The sequence below is a fragment of the Epinephelus moara genome, chromosome 4 (genome assembly GCF_006386435.1).
Source record: "Epinephelus moara isolate mb chromosome 4, YSFRI_EMoa_1.0, whole genome shotgun sequence".
Lineage (NCBI taxonomy): Eukaryota > Metazoa > Chordata > Actinopteri > Perciformes > Serranidae > Epinephelus > Epinephelus moara.
Window position 1 is genome coordinate 38767816 of NC_065509.1, and position 19756 is coordinate 38787571.

At 42.3% G+C, this 19756-nt stretch overlaps 1 protein-coding gene across 1 annotated transcript in view; it reads left to right on the forward strand.

Moving 5' to 3' along the window:
* The window catches only part of LOC126388613 (protocadherin Fat 4), a 147348-nt gene that overhangs the window by 81051 nt on the left and 46541 nt on the right, over window positions 1–19756 (forward strand). Inside the window, exons 3-6 of the mRNA XM_050041820.1 lie at window positions 1348–1609; window positions 3411–3761; window positions 7011–7933; window positions 10806–10980. Of these exons, the coding sequence (XP_049897777.1) occupies window positions 1348–1609; window positions 3411–3761; window positions 7011–7933; window positions 10806–10980 (1711 nt within the window). The remainder of the gene's footprint in view (window positions 1–1347; window positions 1610–3410; window positions 3762–7010; window positions 7934–10805; window positions 10981–19756) is intronic.

The following is a 19756-nucleotide window of genomic DNA, read 5'->3' on the forward strand; positions in this document are numbered from 1 at the left end:
CTCCTTGATTGCTGAAACTCTTATTAAAGCCCCATTTCCACCGAGCAGTTCGGTACGCTTTTTTTCCACTGTGAAAAGTTGTGGATGGTACCAATGGAACTGTTTGGTATCGTCCCCATGTTTGGTCCCCCCTCTGTTGGGGTACCTAGCACACAGATCTGGTACTAAAAGGTGGAGCTGTGAACACTGCAGTCTGATTGGTCAGTAGAGGACGGTCACTCTGCTCAGGGCTGAGTTGTGTCTGGTTTTGAGGCTCATGTAACCACTGTTCATACTGTGGAGCGTTTTATTAGTAAACTGTAACTATAAAATGAAAGGATGTTTTGCTGCCTCTCACAGCAGCTGGAGTCTGACAAAAAAGTAGTGACATAATTTCACTTTTTTTAAAACTTTAAAATTCATTTTTCATTATACTTGCGCAGCAATTCACCTTAATCTGTCTTCTTTCACGGTACGACACGACACTAATTTCTTAAAACTATGCAAACACGTTGATTTGTTTTTGTAAAGAGGATGAAATAATCTCACTGCACTGAGATATTTCTGTACTTTTTTAAAGAAAACAAGACTTTCAGGCTTTATAATAGACATTAATGACTTTATAAGAGGCAGATTTTTATTTTTAATGATGTTAAAGTTTCCTGTTTTTCCTTTTAATGTTTATTTTTAAGTCTTTGTTCCAACATTGAAATCTTCCTCTTGTAAGCATGTTTGTGTGGGTTGTTTTCCTCCTAATCAAAGACATTCATGACATTTGGAGCCTGTCTCATGTTTGTGCAGGTCAGCCGGGTGTAATCCCTTTACATCCTTTTTTCTCCTTCTTCTTCTCCTCCTGTTGATGTCTGCGTCTTGATTTGTGATCTATTGATCTCCTTTGAACCCACAAGCCTTTCCTTTATGAAGTGTCTCCGTGGAGAAGGGTTTCTTTCATGCTCGACAAGTAGGTAGTTTGATCCGGAGACGTGACACGCTAACGTGTGGTAAACTGATTTCCGACCAGATAGAGTTGCTTTGATACTTGTAATCACGATGCTCTTCCACTTCCTGGCCCGAGTTCAGCAAAGTACATTTAACTTACTGGCCCCTTCGTCGCTCTGAACCCTGAGAGAGAGTTGGAGCAGCGTTCTGGGAAACGTAGCCAGCAAATATTGACTTAAAATTTGGTTTGGTTTGTTGCCTGCGATGAGCTCAGTGTATTTGAAACAATGAACAAGTAAACACAAATGTAAGTTTGTGGTTTTGTGCCGTAAACATGCAGATTTAATCATGCAAATAGATTTGAGTTCAGGTTACTGTATTTTCACTCAGTCACAAACTACAACCTGACATTCTCTGTCTTCACCTCAGGGTCCCAATGCTCTCGTGACCTACACCATCATCAGCGGGGCAGACGACAGCTTTCGGATTGACCCAGAGTCCGGGGATCTGATCGCCACCAAGAAGCTGGATCGGGAGCGCCGTTCAAAGTATTCCCTCCTGGTGCGGGCAGACGATGGAAAACAGTCGTCTGACATGAGGCTGAACATCACGGTCAAGGACGTCAATGACCACATGCCCAAGTTCTCACGTGCAACGTATTCATTTGATATCCCTGAAGACATGGCGCCAGGTGAGATCACAGGGTTCGTTTATTCTAGCGCAAGACACCATGTGAGTGCAAGGGGTGGGCAATATGGCCCTAGAATAATATCATGATATTTTAAGGTATGGAACTTTATGCTCTGCCATTTCTCCTCTAATCACATTCACATATTTTTTAGTTTTTTGTCGAGCCACGTAGGTTTACATTACCAAAGGTTTATGACTAAATCACTTGACGGAGGAGAGGTAGAGACACTGTGCTGCTGCCAGAGGAGCCGCTGACTGAGTTCCCTCTGAGCTAGGTCACTAAAAGAGTGTGAGAAGTCCGGGGCTGTTCATAAAACATTCAGGACGCCACAGTTTATTCCACGCTACTGAAGCTGCTCCTCTTTTTGGAACCACCGCAGAGTCGGTAATAATTTCGCTTTCAGCCTTGCTTGTTGTTGCCGTGGGTAACAGTATGACGTCAATATGTCGACAAGCCGAAATATCACGATTATCTCGATGTGAGTTTTTCATATGATGTTAAAAATTATACCGGTATTATCGTGAACGAGATGATATGACACACCCCTACTCGACGCAAAAACAAAATATTCTGTGGATTTGCAAGAAGTCAACGAGTTTTAACGGGAAAGTAGGCTGCCTGGCAACAGTAGCAAACGCTGATATACCGCCAAACATCGCATTTGTGTTCTGTAATTATAACTGCTGCTTACCTCAAAGTCAACATTATTTTATATTCTTTGTTTCCCCCGGGTCGCCCGTCTTTCCATGAGGCTGTTTTGCTACCGTTTACAGCGATCTGTCATGTTCTTCCATAAACCTTTGTCCCCGATGTGGTGGCTTATATCTTCCTATTAATTTCTAATAAGGCCATTTAAGTGTCCCTGTGGTAGAGATGTCTGTACAGGTGAAGCTTCTTGGCCAGTCCTCCCTGTCGAGCTGAACAGTGCAGTGTACACAGTGGGTACCTAGTTACAAAGATTCAGAGGTGCACAACCAAGTGCCGCGACAACTTTCAGCCTTTCTACTTGCAAAAGGGATGATGATTATCACATTTTCTGGTGTGCAGAGCTCACACCAGGGACTCAACGAAGCATCCAGTTACAAACTAAAACACACTAAAATGCATTATTGTAGACAATGTAGATGTTGTGGACTCAGACAGGCAAATTTATGTCCTCTGCTAAAGCCCTCAGACTAAACTCAGACAACTCTGCTAAGGTCATCAAGAGCTTCAAATTATTGGGAGCAGCTTCTTTGCAGGAGTTTATAAGAGTATATTTTATAAGAACACTGTAGTTTATAAGAACATTTTTATATGACTGCTGTAGCTCCTCCAAATCCTCCGTATCTTCCTTAAGGGAACAATTAAGAGTTTAATAGGTCAAAGGGACAGTAACTGATATTTGATTTATATGGAAATCTATCAGCGACCAGCAGGATTTACAATAATACTGACAACTGTCTGGCATTGTTCCTTCATCCCTCCCTCCACTTCAATCACAGGGAAGAGAGAAACAAGTTTGGAGGTGAAAGACGAAGTCAAGTGAGGTTGTAATTAAGATACAGTTAAAGTACAGATACTAAAGTACTACTTAATCATCAGCTGTTAGCATTATCACCATGTCTACGTCATCAGTTTAATACCGGTGATTAGAAGGTTCCACACAGTACGGGCCAACCCTGGCCGAGTGCTTACTGAGCCACTGGTATTAATAAACAGTCCTAATAACCCCCTGCAGATATATTAAAGTCATTTTCTTCTATAGGGCAGTAAAGTCTAACTTCTCGCCTCTGTGTTACCGTCTGTCTCCCTCTCTCAGGCTCCATCGTGGCGGCGATCCTGGCCAGCGACTCTGACTCAGGGTTGAATGGAGAGGTCACCTACTTGCTGGAGGACGACGACGAAGATGAGACGTTCCTCCTGAACCCGGTGACGGGAGTCTTCAACGTGACACGTCCGCTGGACTACGAGACCCAGCAGTACTACATTCTGACAGCGAAGGCCCGGGACGGCGGCGGGCAGGCCAGCACGGTCAGAGTGTATTTCAACGTCCTGGATGTGAATGACAACCCGCCCGTCTTTAACACCAGCGTGTACAGCACGTCTGTCTCTGAGAGTCTGCCGCCTGGGTCCAGTATTGTCACCGTTGGGGCCAGTGATGCTGATGATGGTATGTATATGTGTGAATTAACACAGGGGATGAAATTTAATAGAAGATAAATACTAGAGCTGAAAAATTACTTACAGCGCTCTAAATATCTGAGGGTTAGTGAATGAAATGGACCACATTGATATTGCCCAAATTGATAATATATTTAAGCTCTATATTTAAACATTTTTTTATTTTATTTTATTTTCCATCTATATTTTATTTTATTTTATTTTCCATCCATATTTTATTTTATTTTCCATCCATATTTTATTTTATTTTATTTTCCATCCATCATCCATATTTTATTTTATTTTTCTTTTACTTGATTTTATTTTATTTTATTTTAAATTTCCATCTATCCATCCATATTTTATTTTATTTTATTTTACTTGATTTTATTTTATTTTACTTTAAATTTCCATCTATCCATCTAAATCATATTTTATTTTATTTTAATTTCCGTCTATCTATCCATATTTTTTATTTTATTTTATTGTCCATCTATTCATCCATATCTTATTTTAATTTATTTTATTTTATTGTCCATCTATTCATCTATATCTTATTTTAATTTATTTTATTTGAGACATGACAGGAGGCATGATTTCAAGATTACATATTTTTGGAGACATGCATTTCAAATTGTAGTTAAATCAAGGTAGATAAAGTTAAAGGGACAGTTCACCCCAAAATCAAAAATACATATTGTTGTAGATTGTACATAATGTATTTTTTTTTGGCACTTTGAGAGCCACAAGCCGAGTGCCATTTAGTTCCATTATATTGGTGAGAAGGCAGACATGTCTACAGCTGATATCTCCAACACTCTGCAACTCACACCAAAATAATCTACACTGATAAGTGGCACTACAGGTGAGAGGTAAAATATGTGTTTTTGATTTTGGGGTGAACTGTCCCTTTAAATTCTGGTCAAGTGTCAGTGTATTTAAAGCAAACAGTTCAGTGGGAATGCCTTAAGCAGTGATGTACTCTTATACTGTGTAAATCAGCCATAGCAGATTAATTTAATGTAAGCCTGTCACTTTGTTATGACAGTTGCTTCCACAGAAGCTCTCAAACCTACATTTTATTTTTCATTTTTATTTTGCGTCGCGCATGAATGACTTGATGAAATACGTCTTCACCGTATGATTAAGTGGCCTGAGTTATTTCTGCGTTTCAGGTGGTGGGTTTCGTGTTTGTGAAGTGCCATGCGGTATTTGAACAGTCACCGCTACTCTCCGCTGTAATTACCGCTTCACCCAGACCTAATGTGGTTATTGTGACCTACATTCCTGGGAACTACGCTGCCTGGTTCTCAACCAGAGTCTGGCTTCTCTCTCCACTGTCCACACAATCTGACCGCGTCGTCCTCTGCAGATATATACTTGCTGCTTTGCACTGTCAAAATAAAATGCTGCCATTGTTAGCACTTCCTAAGCCCTGACCTCCGACCCCCAGACTTTGTCTCCAGAAGCCGTAGCCTAAACTCGGATGGAAGTAGCACTCAGGCTTTTGATAAGGGATTACTTGTGTACTGTAAATACACGCTGGAGTGTGGGAAGGTGCCGGCGCTTTCCACATGAATACCCCGTTGAGTTGAATTACAGACGCTCAATTTAAGCTCATTTTAACCCCCAGTTCCAGGGGAGTGCTGCAGATTAGGCCAGATTTCAAGGAGAGATAGTTTACTGCACCCATCCACTCAGTCACACTGTGGTTGTATCTCATTTAAATAAATGTCTCAGTCGTGAGGGATTTTCCAAAACGGCACAGCCGCACTATCAGTTTAGGAAGTGGTTTGCAGTGGTGTTTCTCTTTTGATAGTGATCTGTCATGCTGCACGAATGGATCGTCTACTCGAGAGTGGCAGCCAGAACTCCAGCTGCTGCTCATGCACAATTTGTGGAAATGGATGCAGATAACCCATTTAAGTGCCCGATGCAGACACATACAGAATATTTAACAATCACATCTGGAACAATGGATGCTAGTCAAAAATATCAACATTCGACCTCTAATCGTGCTGTTCTCTCTTTTTGTTATCTGGCTGCTTTTTTAATTCAAGGTCATACTAAATAGTTCCTTGTAGATTAATTTATTTTTGGCCCTGTGAGCGTCATTAGACAAGGTCTGTTGTTAAAAATACAACCGAGCTCTCGACACACTTCAAGCAGGAGTCGGCAGAAATACAGAAAAGGCAAAGAAAAAAACATGGCAGAATTTGAAAATACACCCTCCTCCTGCAGCTCTCCCCGCTCTGTCCTAAGCCCCTCCCACCAGAGGACCACAGGCATATGTGCACTCTGCATACAGTCACCCAGTGTTTCCCATACATTGATTTATTTCATCTTATTTAACTGTACAGTTGTTTGCAGCTCATTTGCTCAGACCCTCTTTGCCCCGTGTTCTTTCTCGCAGTTTATATCAGACCTAAAAATGACACAAGAATTAGCTGTTAGCCGCCCCACAGTCCCTCTGCTTCCCTGGGAGGAGAGCGTGCAGAAATTTGGGAGATAGATCTATAGTCTGTGACTGTAGCAGCTCAAATTCGGCCAGCGCAGAAGGCGTTGCCACGTCTAACCTGTGTAACAGCATCTTTCTGATCTGGCGGGGAGTTAGGGCTGTCCAGTCCCATGGAACTGGGGTTTACGCTGCCTGGATTCAGGCTGGGGAGCGAGGCGGAGGACACACTGTGATTCGAGGCTCAAGCTAACAGTAGCTACATACTTGTAAACTTGAAGCAGCAGCTGTGACATTTCGGCTCCAGTTAGCAGAAGGCTAACCTATTAGCAACATTTTCACTCCATCTCAGAAATGCTTCATCGGTACTGACACGTGTTTTGTTTCAATAATTGTCAGACTCTTTTTTTTTAGACCCGTCTTGATAACTCCTTCTTCCTTTTTTTTTTTTTTTTTTTGGGGTACATGCTTTTCAAACTGATAGAAAAATTATCATTTCTTAGTTTTGACGATGTCTTCTTGGGTTGTGGGAAATTCTAACAGACATTTTTCGCTATTTCGGACATTTTGAAGACTATGTATTCGAGAAAATGATGGACAGAGTGTGAAAATAATTATTAGTTGCAGCCCTGCAGTTTGCTAAACAGAATTTGTGGGTGCTGAAGATCAAAAATTAAATTTGTTACGTCTCATTGGCACACGACACTAACAACATGTAGTGTCACGGTAAAAGAAATCTAACTTTAAAATATTTCAGTTATTGTAATTATTGTCTTCTCATTTCTTTCTTGGTGTGTCTTCCAGGCCCAAATGCTCAGCTCCTCTACAAGATCGCGTCTGGTGATCCCCAGGGCCACTTTGTCATCAGCAAGGAAGGAGTCCTCCAAACCAAGAAGGCCTTGGACAGAGAGAGCCAGTCCTTCTACAACCTGGTGATCACAGTCAACGACCTGGCTCCTCCTCCCATGACCCGCTTCACCAGCACCGCCCAGGTGTCCATCATTCTCCTGGACGTCAACGACTGCCCGCCGGTCTTCACTTCTCAAAGGATGACCTACATCCAGGAGAACACGCCAGTTGACACGGTCGTGTTCACTGCCAAGGCCACAGACGCTGACAGCGGACCCAACAGCTACATCCAGTACTCCCTCAAAGGACCTTTTGGTAACAAGTTCAGCATCGGTACAATCGATGGAGACGTCAGGTTGGTTGGGGAACTTGACCGCGAGGAGCTTTCAAACTACACCCTCACAGTCGTAGCTACGGATAAAGGCGAGCCGCCTCTGTCTTCAACAATGGATGTGTCCATGATGATTCTGGACGTCAACGACAACACGCCGAGCTTCTCGCAGAATATCTACGACATCGAGATCGAGGAGAACACCTTGACTGGGACTGACGTCATCCAGGTGTTTGCCAGCGATGCGGACGAGGGCACCAACGGACAGATCAGATTTTCTATCTCAGGAGGCAACACCAACTCTGATTTCAGGATTGATTCAGTGACGGGGGTGATTTCGGTGGCCAAGCAGCTGGACCGTGAGGCGCGGTCATCCTATTCACTGCAGGTCCAAGCCGCCGACCGAGGCAGCAGCCCCAGGGTGGACCGTGCAACAGTCAACATAGTTCTACTGGACGTCAACGACTGCCCACCTGTTTTTGAGCTCTCTCCCTACACCGTCAACGTCCAGGAGAACTTGGAGAACCTACCGAAAAACATTCTGCAGGTCAGTATGTTTGTTTTTTCTTATTGTCAGTGACATTTAAGCAGTTGGATGACATTACCATTCACAGACACGACTTTCAGAGTGAAGAGAAGGCCATGTTTTGAATGACAGCTCTAAGACTTTAAATAAGCTAATGCCTTAACCAAATTTGTAGTAATAGGCTACTAACTTAATAAGTGCAGGTATGTGAGAGGTATCCGTGCACTGAACCACTTAGCATGGTGGTCTTATTCTGCTCAGCACCATGACAAATACGTGACTAAAATGATACAGAAATGAAATATAATTGCAATCTGCTCTGCACAATTAGAGCTGTTATAGGATTTCACCGAAATATGAAACTGGGCTAAATTGCATGACAGGGCAATTAACATCCCAAACCTCCCTGATGACTAAATGAGCCATTTATAAAAAATGGAGAGGAAGGCCTGATTCCATTCTCTTTCGCCTGTGTACCTTTGGAGGAAATGAGGGTACAGTTATGTGGTGGGAAGGGGTCCAGACGTGGTGGGTTTTTGCCCACACATCTGTGCGTTGCTAACCTGGCCATGCCTGTCTGCGGCATGCACGACAGGGAGGGCTGAGCAGCCCACAATGCATTTGGACACACCAGTGAAAAGTGGTAGTTAAATGCCGCAGCACGAGGGGGAAAACTCAGACAGGCTAATAGTTTTGTACTCTCTGTTTTTGTGGATTCCCTGGGAAAGTCTGATTAGACAAAGTGAATAAGTAATGATCTCCCTTCCCTCAACAATTACCTTCATGGTGCCGCCCAGCACCGTGATGGTAATTAACCCTCTGCTGCTTCAGTGGAAAGACTCAGGATGGTGGCTGCACTGGGTTATTTGCAGCTATATTTGGCTGTATGGATTGAGCAACATGTTTCTTGCAAGAATGCTCCTCTTAAAGACGTCCAGGGAGAAAAACAACAGTAAAACGACTAATGTTGGAGAATGGTTTTCCGATTTGGGGAACATGGTGCTTCGGCCAGTACTCTGGTGTTTCTGCGTTTCTCCTTCCAAGGATCACTTGTCAACTAATCCACTGAAATGTCAAGTTCAGTTTATTTGTATAGTCCAAAAGCACAAATTTGCAGAGTTCTTTATCACTGTAGATTGTTTTGGTTTGCGTTGCTGAGTGTTGGAGATATCGGCCGAGATGTCTGTCTTCTCTCCAGTATAATGGAACTAGATGGCACTCAGCTTGTGGTGCTCAAAGCGCCAACAAATACATTTGAAAGCTCAGCAGCAATGTCTCTTTCCAAAATCATGACCAGGCTACTTAAAAATAATCCACAGACTTTATTGTGAGCAGCTTCATGTAGGAACTATTTTCTTTGTACCACGGCTGAGTCAAATGCATCAAAGCCTTATCTTTGCTACAGTAATCATCATCCAAATCAGAATTCAAATGTTTTGAGTTTGTCTTTGTCTCCAGTAAAATGGTGGAGGAAATTCAAAGGAGGTGGGAGGTGTCAGTCACAAATGAGACCAGTGTTCTCAGCGCTGTTATTGACACTAGATTACATTGGCTGTCCGATGACGAAAAGCAAGATGAATTGTGAGCGGTTATCTGCGGCTGACAACTGTGGTGACGCACTTGCTTTCCATCTAGTGATGTGGCATTTTTAATTATTAATAACTTACAGAAACATTGCGTGCAACAGTCCACCTTCCACCTTCTCTTTCCTCTCTCTCACACACACGCAGCTGCACTACATCCTGCTATAGTTAGCTGGGGTTGATTAGCATGTAAATATGACTGATTACTATTACACCTACCCACATGCATCTAGTTAGGGACTCGTAACAGGCGAGATGGAAACAATGGCATCCTCTCGGGCTGAGCTGTAACATTAGCTAGCTCAGTGGTGCTCGTGAGCTAGCAGTAGATGCACACTTCCTTTGGTGCAGTGATACAGATGGAGGGTGTAGTTCAGTAGAGAGAAAATAGTTCCTACATGAAACTGCTCACAACAAGGTTTGTGGATTATCTTGAGTAACCAGACGAACAGTTTGGAGACCGAAAATTTGCGATGCAGATGGTGAGGTGGAAGCCTGATTGTAGAAACTGTCGAATATTTTTTGGCGCATACCATTTTTTACTTTTGTCCGTATGTATATTTGTAGTATGGATCCTACGCAAAATGAGACCCAGTGTCATTATTTCTGGAAAGAGACATTGCTGTTGGCTTCTTACAACGTATTTTTTGGCACTTTGAGCACCACAAGCTGAGTGCCGTCTAGTTCAATTGTACTGGAGAGAAGCCAGACATCTCTACGGCCGATATCTCCAACACTCGGCAACTCACACCAAAACAATCTAGATGGATTAATAGCACTACAGGTACATTTTGGGGTGAACTGTCCCTTTAATGCGAGGCTATGGTGCCTTTGCTGAATGGCGGTCACATTAACCACTATCCTATAAATGTCAGTTGCACAGCAGTATGTAGTATGAGTTAACCAACGTAGAGGAAACTACAGATCATACCAGACCATGTGAGGCTGTACTGACACCAGCGTGTGTTGAACTGAGCAACACTGTGTTTTACTGCTCGTAGATTCAACCTCTCATATGTAAGAAGAAGACTGTGTTGTGTCTTCTCTCAAAGGTTACATGGTTTTCCTCTGAGTGTTATCATTTCATGCTATTTTGTACATGAAACACTGTAAAGTACCTCAAAATTGTTCCTAAGTATAGTACATGTTACTTTCCACCACTGCTGCCATGCTATTACAGCTCTCCACTTCTCCTGTTTGCTGCAGACAAACTGTCGTTCTGCTGCTGGAAATGAAAAACACATTTCTTTTACAACAGGAAGAAGTTTGATCCTCAGAATCTCTAAGAAGCTTGTTTCTGTGTTTTCCAGGTTGTCGCCAGAGACGACGACCAAGGTGCCAACGGCCAGCTCAGCTACATGCTCAGCGGCGGGAACGGCGAGGGCGCGTTCAGCTTGTCGTCCAGCGGTCAGCTGAGCCTGACCCAGACTCTGGACCGCGAGGCTCAGGGGAAATACATCCTGCTGATCACAGCCACCGACTCAGGTGAGACCGCAGTGGATGTTTGGAGCAGCGAGGGCGGCTGATAGCCATCTTGAAATGTTTGACGGTTTTAAGTAAAAGATGATTCTATGCTGGCCTTGCGGTGTTATGTTTCAGTTTATAGCATTCCGAAATGAGTTGTTTATGTCTGAGCTCGCACCACATTCAACTTGTTCGACTTATCATGATGATCTGGTGTATCTGGTGAGGACTGAGCACCGTGTAATAACTCCTTACATGGACATTGTTGAATTTTAGCAAAGCTAGAAACATATTTTGCAATCAGCCATCAAAACCGAGCTGAAAAGGAATATTTTCATGCAATGTCAACAAACAGCATTTTGATTTCACAGTGTGCTCAGTGCTCTTTTTGTGTGGCACAATAACCTAAACATTCGGGAGTTTTTAGCTTGCAAAATAGTGGGTGTTTTTTGACCTATTCCCCAGAAGTCCTTTCAGCGGGTTCGATTGAACAGCATCCTCTGTTTATTTAGATACGGCGGTAGAGCTTGTTATAGCCAGATAAAAGGTTAACTTGTTATTGCATAGAGGCCAGTTAATGTGCAGTTAAAGGAGTACATGCGTATCCCCGTTGCAGCCAAATCACATGGTATCCCAGTTAAGTATATGTTTCCCCGAGCTGCTCTGGCACGGCCGTCATGGTCTGAGGGCGGTTCTGTTTCATTCCTGGACTGACCATGTGACCGTTCATAACGCTGTGTATTTTTGACTGTGCACAGGCTTTGGTGAGAATTGAGACAATGCTGCATGGAGTGTCTTTTTTTGAGAAGTGTTAGATACTTCTACATAAACACACTTTCTAGTGTTGTATCCAAACCTTAGTCAGTGAATCATTTGCACATTTGTGGGGGATGATATTACATGTTAGGTTCATTTTTCTTACAAGAGCACATTAATTAAAAACAGCACATTTTCAGAAGTGTAAGTCACAAAAGTGTATTTTTTTTCTCCATGCTTTGTTAGGATTTTCCCGCTGCTCAGAGGTTTGTGCCACATGGACAAAGTTGCCCAACAAGCGAACATACTAATTAGGATTCGATCCCTTTTTGTACGCTTCACAAGGAGTCCATATTTAGAAGCCTGACAACAATTCCAAAATATTTTGACAGGACGTTTCAGTACAATGTTGGTGAGAGGCAGAAAGAGGGATTTGGGGTAGAATATCAAAATATCAAAAACCCCATAATCATAGTACAGGCCAAATTACCCAGCAGCATTTTCTCACATTTTTGAGGCCTCGGCTGAGACAGTGGGGGGAAATGGTTCTCCCAGGCGCTATCTGGCAGGAAACGTTGAAGGTGGATGGTGCAGACATGTCTCCAATTCTGCTGTCTACCATGACCCATTTTCAACCGCAGACATTCATCTTAACATGTTAACGTCTGCCTTTATCTTCCTGCGCTGCCATATTTGACTAGTTCTGCTCCGAGACGCTGTGTAGCTGAGAGAGAGAAGAAAACACTGAGGAGGATTTATCACTGTTGAACTTCAGTCTGTAAAAGTATTATTCTGTCAGACAGGACTTAAGCTATCTGTTTGTCTAAAAAATATGTTGTATTGTCATATCTGGTATTTGTATGACAGCCAAGATAGAATCCTGCAGCAGCCGCTGTGCCCTGCAGACACTTTATCATGGGCAGAAGAGATAATTTCATGATTTAACACCACTGCTGCATGAGTTATGATCGGACAAATCTACTCTACGTTCTCAGCTTTTTTCAACCTGTTCTCTGAACGAATCACTGACTAGTGTTGCACAGTGTACCGATACCAACAATTCAGTGCTCTCAGAAAAGGTACAATACCTTGCTTTATCAGTACAGGTACTTTAAGAATGACAGTATTTTAATAAGAGCCGTATTTCCTATGAGTTGCGTCGATGTGCGACAGCCGCACCCTGCTTGTGATAGACAACTTAAATATGGCCCATGGCCTCAGATTTAAGCCAAACTTACATCTTTTCCAGCTTCAGAGTTTGAAGAGCAATTAAGGGCAATGACAGGCTAATGGTTTCACTAATTTGGCTTTATCTTTTTTGGCAAACTTAGGGAGTGCTTGTTATTTTTGAGGGGGGCGGGTGGTGCCAAAACAGGGGAGGCATGTCAAATAATTGTTTTAAGCACTGGGGAGGGACTTGAGTTTTTTATTTTGGCTGAGAGGAAGGACACACAACTTTATATGGTTCTATTTTGTATTTATTTTAAATACACCCTCTTAACCCCAAATCCTGCAGGTGGGTTTGAAAGACATGTTTGCTTTAAAAATTAAAAATCAAAAATTCAAACCATTTATCATAGCCAGAAAATGTGAAAACAGAAATAATGGTCAAATTTATTTATTTGTTTTTTAAAGATATTTTTTAGGGCTTTTTGCCTTTAATCGATAGGACAGTTGTTAGCGTGAAGGGGGAAAGAGAGGAGGACGACATGCAGCAAAGGGCTTTGGGTTGGAGTTGAGCCTGTGGCCGCTGCGGCGAGAGCTAAGCCTTTGTACACCTGCTCTACCAGGTGAGGTAATGGGCGCCCCCAACACATTATTTTTAAGGAGAATTTGCATTTTGCTCAAGACATCAGCAGTTTTTGTGATAACTCTCACTCCTGTGCTGTTTGCTCATTTGATTGGCTCAAGGAAAAATATCTATAGCTTGTGGGCAGTAAAATAAAAATAAAATACCAAGCCACACCCCAGCCCTCCTCTGATAAATAAAGTACAGTCCCTTACCAAAGTGGCGAACATCTCTGTCTTAAACAAAACACAAGTTATAAATGATCAGTTTATACTCACTCATGTTGGCAAAGGTAATCATGGCATGTACATTTTTGTCAATAATTATGTCTGTCACTAGAAAATGTATGTTTACCTGTAAGTCTGTTACTTCCAGGATTATTAGCCTGCACATTACAGTAGTGCACTAAAGGAGAGGCAACACAGTTCACTGAGAACTTTATCTAGGTTTTATTTAGTCAGATTATTTCCTGAATTGTTTAGGTATGTGCTGTGGTATCGTTTTAGTATTGGTGTCAAGATATTTAGGCAGGTATCCTTTTGACGTTATAATTTTAATATCAACACTATCACTGACTTCCATGTATTCAGGCCAGGCTGTGTGGCTGTGTATTCTGCCACAGTGGCTCGTCCTCCTGGGACATTTCCATCCATGTCAGTGGAGGTAAACTCATTAATCGCAGTCTGAGCAGAGCTTCAGGAACCTCTCCGCCTGCTGTGCTGACTGAAATCTGTCATGAAATGGATGGAAACAAAAGTGCTCACCGGGTGTTGGTTCCCATAATGTGTTCTGGCTCGGGAGAGCGGCAGAATTTGGCAAACGTCTGCCATTATTTGAAAATCTGTGCACAGCCCCCTGAAATGTGGCATCCATACAAGCTGCTTAGAGGTGTTTTACAAGGCGTCTTGTTGAGAGGAAACTTGAAGATCAGACCTGAGATATTTCTGTTTTTCTCTCTCCCTCACCCTTCCTTGTTTATGGAAAGTTGTTTGGAGCATTTCTGAGTTAACAAGTTGTGCAGATAGTGGGAGACATCGGGGGCTGCGGGGTGCGATCCTAACGCCAGGCCAACATCTGGGATCAGCTGCAGGCAGATCAGATTTGTGAGCCACTGCTTAGTAACGCACAAGTTATGCCCCTGTGGAAGAATGTGAAACAATAAGGTTTCCAGCAGAGCCACACAGTAACACAACTTTAACCACTCAGTCTGCATAGAATAGATGTGAGTGGACATCTGTGGATGGAGAAAACATGGATTTATTTATCTGGCAGCTGGTCAGGTGTGTTTTTGCAGCTGATTAGACTTTTATAAATACCAGAAAGGTTGATAGCATTTTTTCCATTCTGTTTTTCAGTGTTCATAAATGAGGTTCACCTTTTTCTGTGTAAACTGTTTTCTTAACAAGTCAACAATGTTGCCAGAAGCTTTTTTGATGTTGTGTTACGATGGAACAGCCTTGGAAAGCAAGAGGGACTTTCAGGGTTCAGGTCAGGGTTTATATATGGTGTAAAGTTATTTATGAAAGTTTATCATCAACAGTCGTCAATTAGATGTTTGTTATTGTTGTGTTTATGTTTATAGATGATCATGTGTTCTATTTATGGAGTAGCTTGTACAGATGTTATCTGGGTTTTAAAGGGGACCTGTTGTGCTCATTTTCAGGTTCATACTTGTATTGAGGGCTTCTACTAGAACATGTTTACATGCTTTAATGGTCAAAAAGCACTTTGTTTTCCTTGTACTCTCTGTGCTGGAACATCTGTATTACCCTCTGTAAAGGTGTGTTCACACCGGACCTGTTTTTTTTTTTCGCTAGCGACAAGTTTACATACAAAGTCAATGCAAACGGGCGATTGAGCGTATATATACAGCGACAGAGCGATTTTTCGCTCATCACTTGAGATGAGAAATCTCATCTGGAGCGGTATTTCGCTGGGTCCTGTCACTTGCAGCTCAACGCTGATTGGCTGCCGTAATCCCGGAATCCCGGGGGGGTGCTTGACTGTCATGACGTGTCAGCTTCATTAAAAGTATAGCTGCAAATTAAAAGCAACAATAGATGTAAAAACACACAGACACAATACATCTGTGATCAGTTCCCTAATTTAATTTTAACAATTTTTTCAATCTTCTCCAATTTCTCGTTTTATTTTATGGAAGTGATCATGATCACTTGTCCTAGAGCCGCTACAACGGTTTTTATAATGCAAATAACTCTGTTTAGATAAAACCTACAAGCTTCTCTTCCTATGACTTTTACTAAAATTGTGTCTTGTATGTTTTCTGAAGCCTTTAAGTTACAAAAATGAAACACACTACACTTCTGAGCATTTATACCTCCGACCGCTGCTGAAAATTATACATTTTGATACATACAGGTAGGCTATATACATATTGCAAAACTCTGTAAAAGTACACCAAAGCATACATTTTCGTTTCCAAATATTTATTTGAAAACGAAACCATTCATACTGTCAATAAAAAACCATTTTGTTAATAATAAAAAACGAATGTAATCTCAACAGTGACCGCATCAAACTGGGAGAAATCGGGCAGAAACAACATCAGCAACCCAGAATACTTGTTTCCCTGATGTTAGCATGAAGCTACATGTAGCAGTGTAGGCTACGTAGTGCTCACACGTGCCTGCAGCAGATGACCTTATAAAGAAATCCTTCATAATCGGACGTCATCTTGTAGCCAAAGTAGAGCAATTGAAAAGAGAGTATTCAAAACAGTCTGAAGCCTGAGGAAAGGGAAACAGGTCCCTGTTAAGGATTTGATCATTTAATTTCACACTTCATGGTCTGTCCTTCTCTTTGTTTTTAGACATCAAAGATCATGTTAGAAGTAAATGCTCACACGTCAACATCCTGTGGTTGAGAAGACTGAGAGAAGTCATGTTACAGGGTGTCTGCAGGTCCTTTGAACTGTCTTAAAAAGTCTTACATTTTTGTAACTATCAGGCCTTTAAAGTCATTAGATAGTCTTTTAATTTCAATTTGAGTCAAACTCTTCTGTCTGAAAGTTAGAAATCTTTAAACCTACTTTCTTACTTGTATAACTGTATCAGAGTTACATTTGGTTGAAAATGATTTAAAAAGGTCATAAAAAGCAATAGTAGACGCCCTGTAATGACAAATTTAGCTAAACTGAGCAGAACTGAGGGAATATTTGGGTGATATTGAGGAGATAAACAAGTTAGTGTGACAGCTCATGTGCGGTGAGGTTGTATGCGTGCACATATGGATGTCTGAACATTTATGCACGTGCATGTCATATGTGTTGTTTTTGTGTGTGTGTACATTTGCATCTGTGTGACTTTGTGTGTTATGTGTGTTGCCTGCGAGTTCGTGTGAGTCTGCGTGTGGTGGTGAGAGCGTCCTCGGGCTGCATTGACATGCACCATGTTTGGTCACATTTATTAAAGGGAAGGCACAGTAAATCCCTTGGCCCATGCCTATTATGGCGGATACGGTCGCATAGAAATCCCATGTCTTTCACATCCCTCCAGCACATCGCTCCATAGTGCCACGCTGTTTGTATATGGCCTTTTGGCTGGTGGGTGAGGGGAAGTTTTCGGGGGCTAAACGACCGCTTAGCAGATAAAGAATTTTAATGACCATCCCTACTTAAAAGCAGGATCTTTTATTCTCTTAAAAGGCTCCCATGAATCTGGTGTATAAACCCTCCTGTCGCCTCCAGTTTTTTTCCCACTGACCTCATTAATTGAATAATGATCTGTCAATCACCAGCCTGTCATCAGGATGTGAATAAGAACAACAAAGAAAATTTCACTGAGCATTAATCTGTTCATCTCTGGCATATTAAGCAAATTTGGAGCAAATAGAGTCCTGTACGAACACTGATAACGCAGCATTAAGACTTTGTTAGATCACTGTCCAACGCTTGCCACAATAAATCTTTAACAGGGTCCATTTCTGAAGGTTTCAGCCGGCCTGCAGTTTAGTGGCAACACAAGACTCAGCCAAATAAAATATCAGGTTCCTCAAATGAACTTTAACAGAGCAGTAACGTTCTGGATCAGCTCTTAAAAACTGTGCAGTAACAATGTGGTCTTGCAGAGTTTTTTCCCCTCGTCTGTTCTCTCTTTTCCACTCCCTGGTACACTTTAACAATGGCTCGATCTGAATGTTTGTGTAAATAGCTTTGTAAGTAATGGGTGGTTTTATAAAAAGGTGGTGTGGGCTGGATGATTAGCTTGGCGAGATTCACTTTTTAATGATGTTTATTTGCTGTGTTCCTCTGAGGAGCCTGGTTAGCACATCAAGTTCTCACCAAGCTAATTTTATCATAACTAGCTGTAGCTGTTCATGACTTGTTTTTATACTTAAATAACTCTCAGTGTGTTCTGTGTGTGTGAGTAGGTTTGCATGGTTTCACTCTGAAGCACTTCTCCAAGTCATATATCAGATTTATACGGCCAACGTATGAACATTATAGAGCTGTGTTATGAGCCAGCTATGCTGCCAGTGTGTGTTCTCCACCTTTCACACTGCTTATGATCTGCTTGTATTGCTGTGTCACCATAAAGTGGGGAACATGTACAGAGTGTTCCACAGATGCACTGCTAAATAGAGATTTCCAAATATTCAGCCACACAGCAAATAAAAGCACCATTGTAATAAAAACACAAAAGGCACATCACTTCATTAAATTTCACCGCAGGCCCTAAAATATGAGAAAAAGCAGCACTTTTTTGTCTGTCGATACGCTTTCCTTGCCTGCCCTGCAAACCGCCAAACCCTATCCCGAACATATGGGGAAGAAATTATGCAAAAGCAGTCAGACGCGGCACTCCATAAATAACTGGCGAGTTGTATAACATTAGGTTTAATTTGACGAATGCCTCTGAGATCGCTGTATTATTAGAAATATTCTCCCCTTCCTTATAGCGGGAAGCAGCTTTGAGTGCTCCGCTCAGATATCCCTTTCACTCTGTTGCTTGTTAAGTGTGAGAAAACCTCTGTTTACTCTGTTATGTTTGGCAAACTGTGCATTGGGACAGCTCGCACCCTGCACTCAGCTCCGCCGAGGCCATTCATGGGTGCTGGACGGGGTCGCATTAAAAGAAGCTTTGTTGCAAAGCAACAGGTTCTCAGAGGCAGAAAAATGTCAATTTTGCCTTGATGGCGGCCAATTCTCTCCCCCCCTGAGTAATGATGTGTTTTATTTACGCTGTCCCTTAAGAGCACAATCTAGCCGCAGTCCATAAACCGTAATTAACCGTTTAGCCTTAAGCTTCAGGCTACAGATGGGCTGTCTCATAAATTTACACATTCATCCGTCTTCCCTAAGTCAACCTGTCCTGCACTTCCCACTTTAATGAATCCGGTTGTTTGGACATCCCAGCTTTATCCTTGTTTGCCTGTTGTCCGATAAAACATCAGTCAATCATATATTGAAGGAAGAGATTATCTCTTTTGCCAGCAGAGACACTCAAACCTGCTTCTTAGCGCGGCTTAGACTGAGCAGCCTTTCCCAGGAGGTGGGTGCTGCTGTTTCCTTCAAATCAACCCCCTGCGAGGCTCTCACAGCAGTGTGCGCCCTCATAGCAGCTGCAGCGGTCAAAAAACAGATCGCTTAATCGTCATTAACACATGTATTTGTACCCCCTCCGGTTCAGAAAGTATGGCCACGGCACCTTCTTGGAGGTTAATGTGATTTGTCCGGTGGTAATGTACACTAATAAGGTGCTTAGGCCGTGCCATATGTTTATGCTAGACAATACTTTCTGGGTTGAGAGGCTTACAGAGAAAACTGTCTGTGGATCTTTAGGGTGAACGAGGCAGCAACAGATGGTCAGCTGGTCTAGTTTAGTCCTAGGGTCCTGAAAGCTTGTTATTTTGGACGCCAGTTATTTGGGGTTATTCTGGGCTCTCCCATTTTCTCCAAGCGTGATCCACGCTGAAACGAACGCTTAGATCTGAGCTCAGATTCAGCAATGAAATATTAGCAGACAGAACTGAATGTCATTCCCACCGCCAGTTTAACAAGCACTTTAAAGTATTTGGGATTATTGCGAAATATCAAACAGAGGGGTCTGTTTAGGTTGTCACTGCCCCAACTGTGTCATTCCCAGATCTGAAGGGAATGTGCTGCGTTTAATTAAATGGTAATGGTGTTTCAAGATTCAATTAAAGCAGGGAGGAATCCTCATGTGGCTTGAGCGCTTTGAGCTCCCCGACGGATTCAGTTGCTTTGTGTGAAACGAGGTGCACTGACGCCAG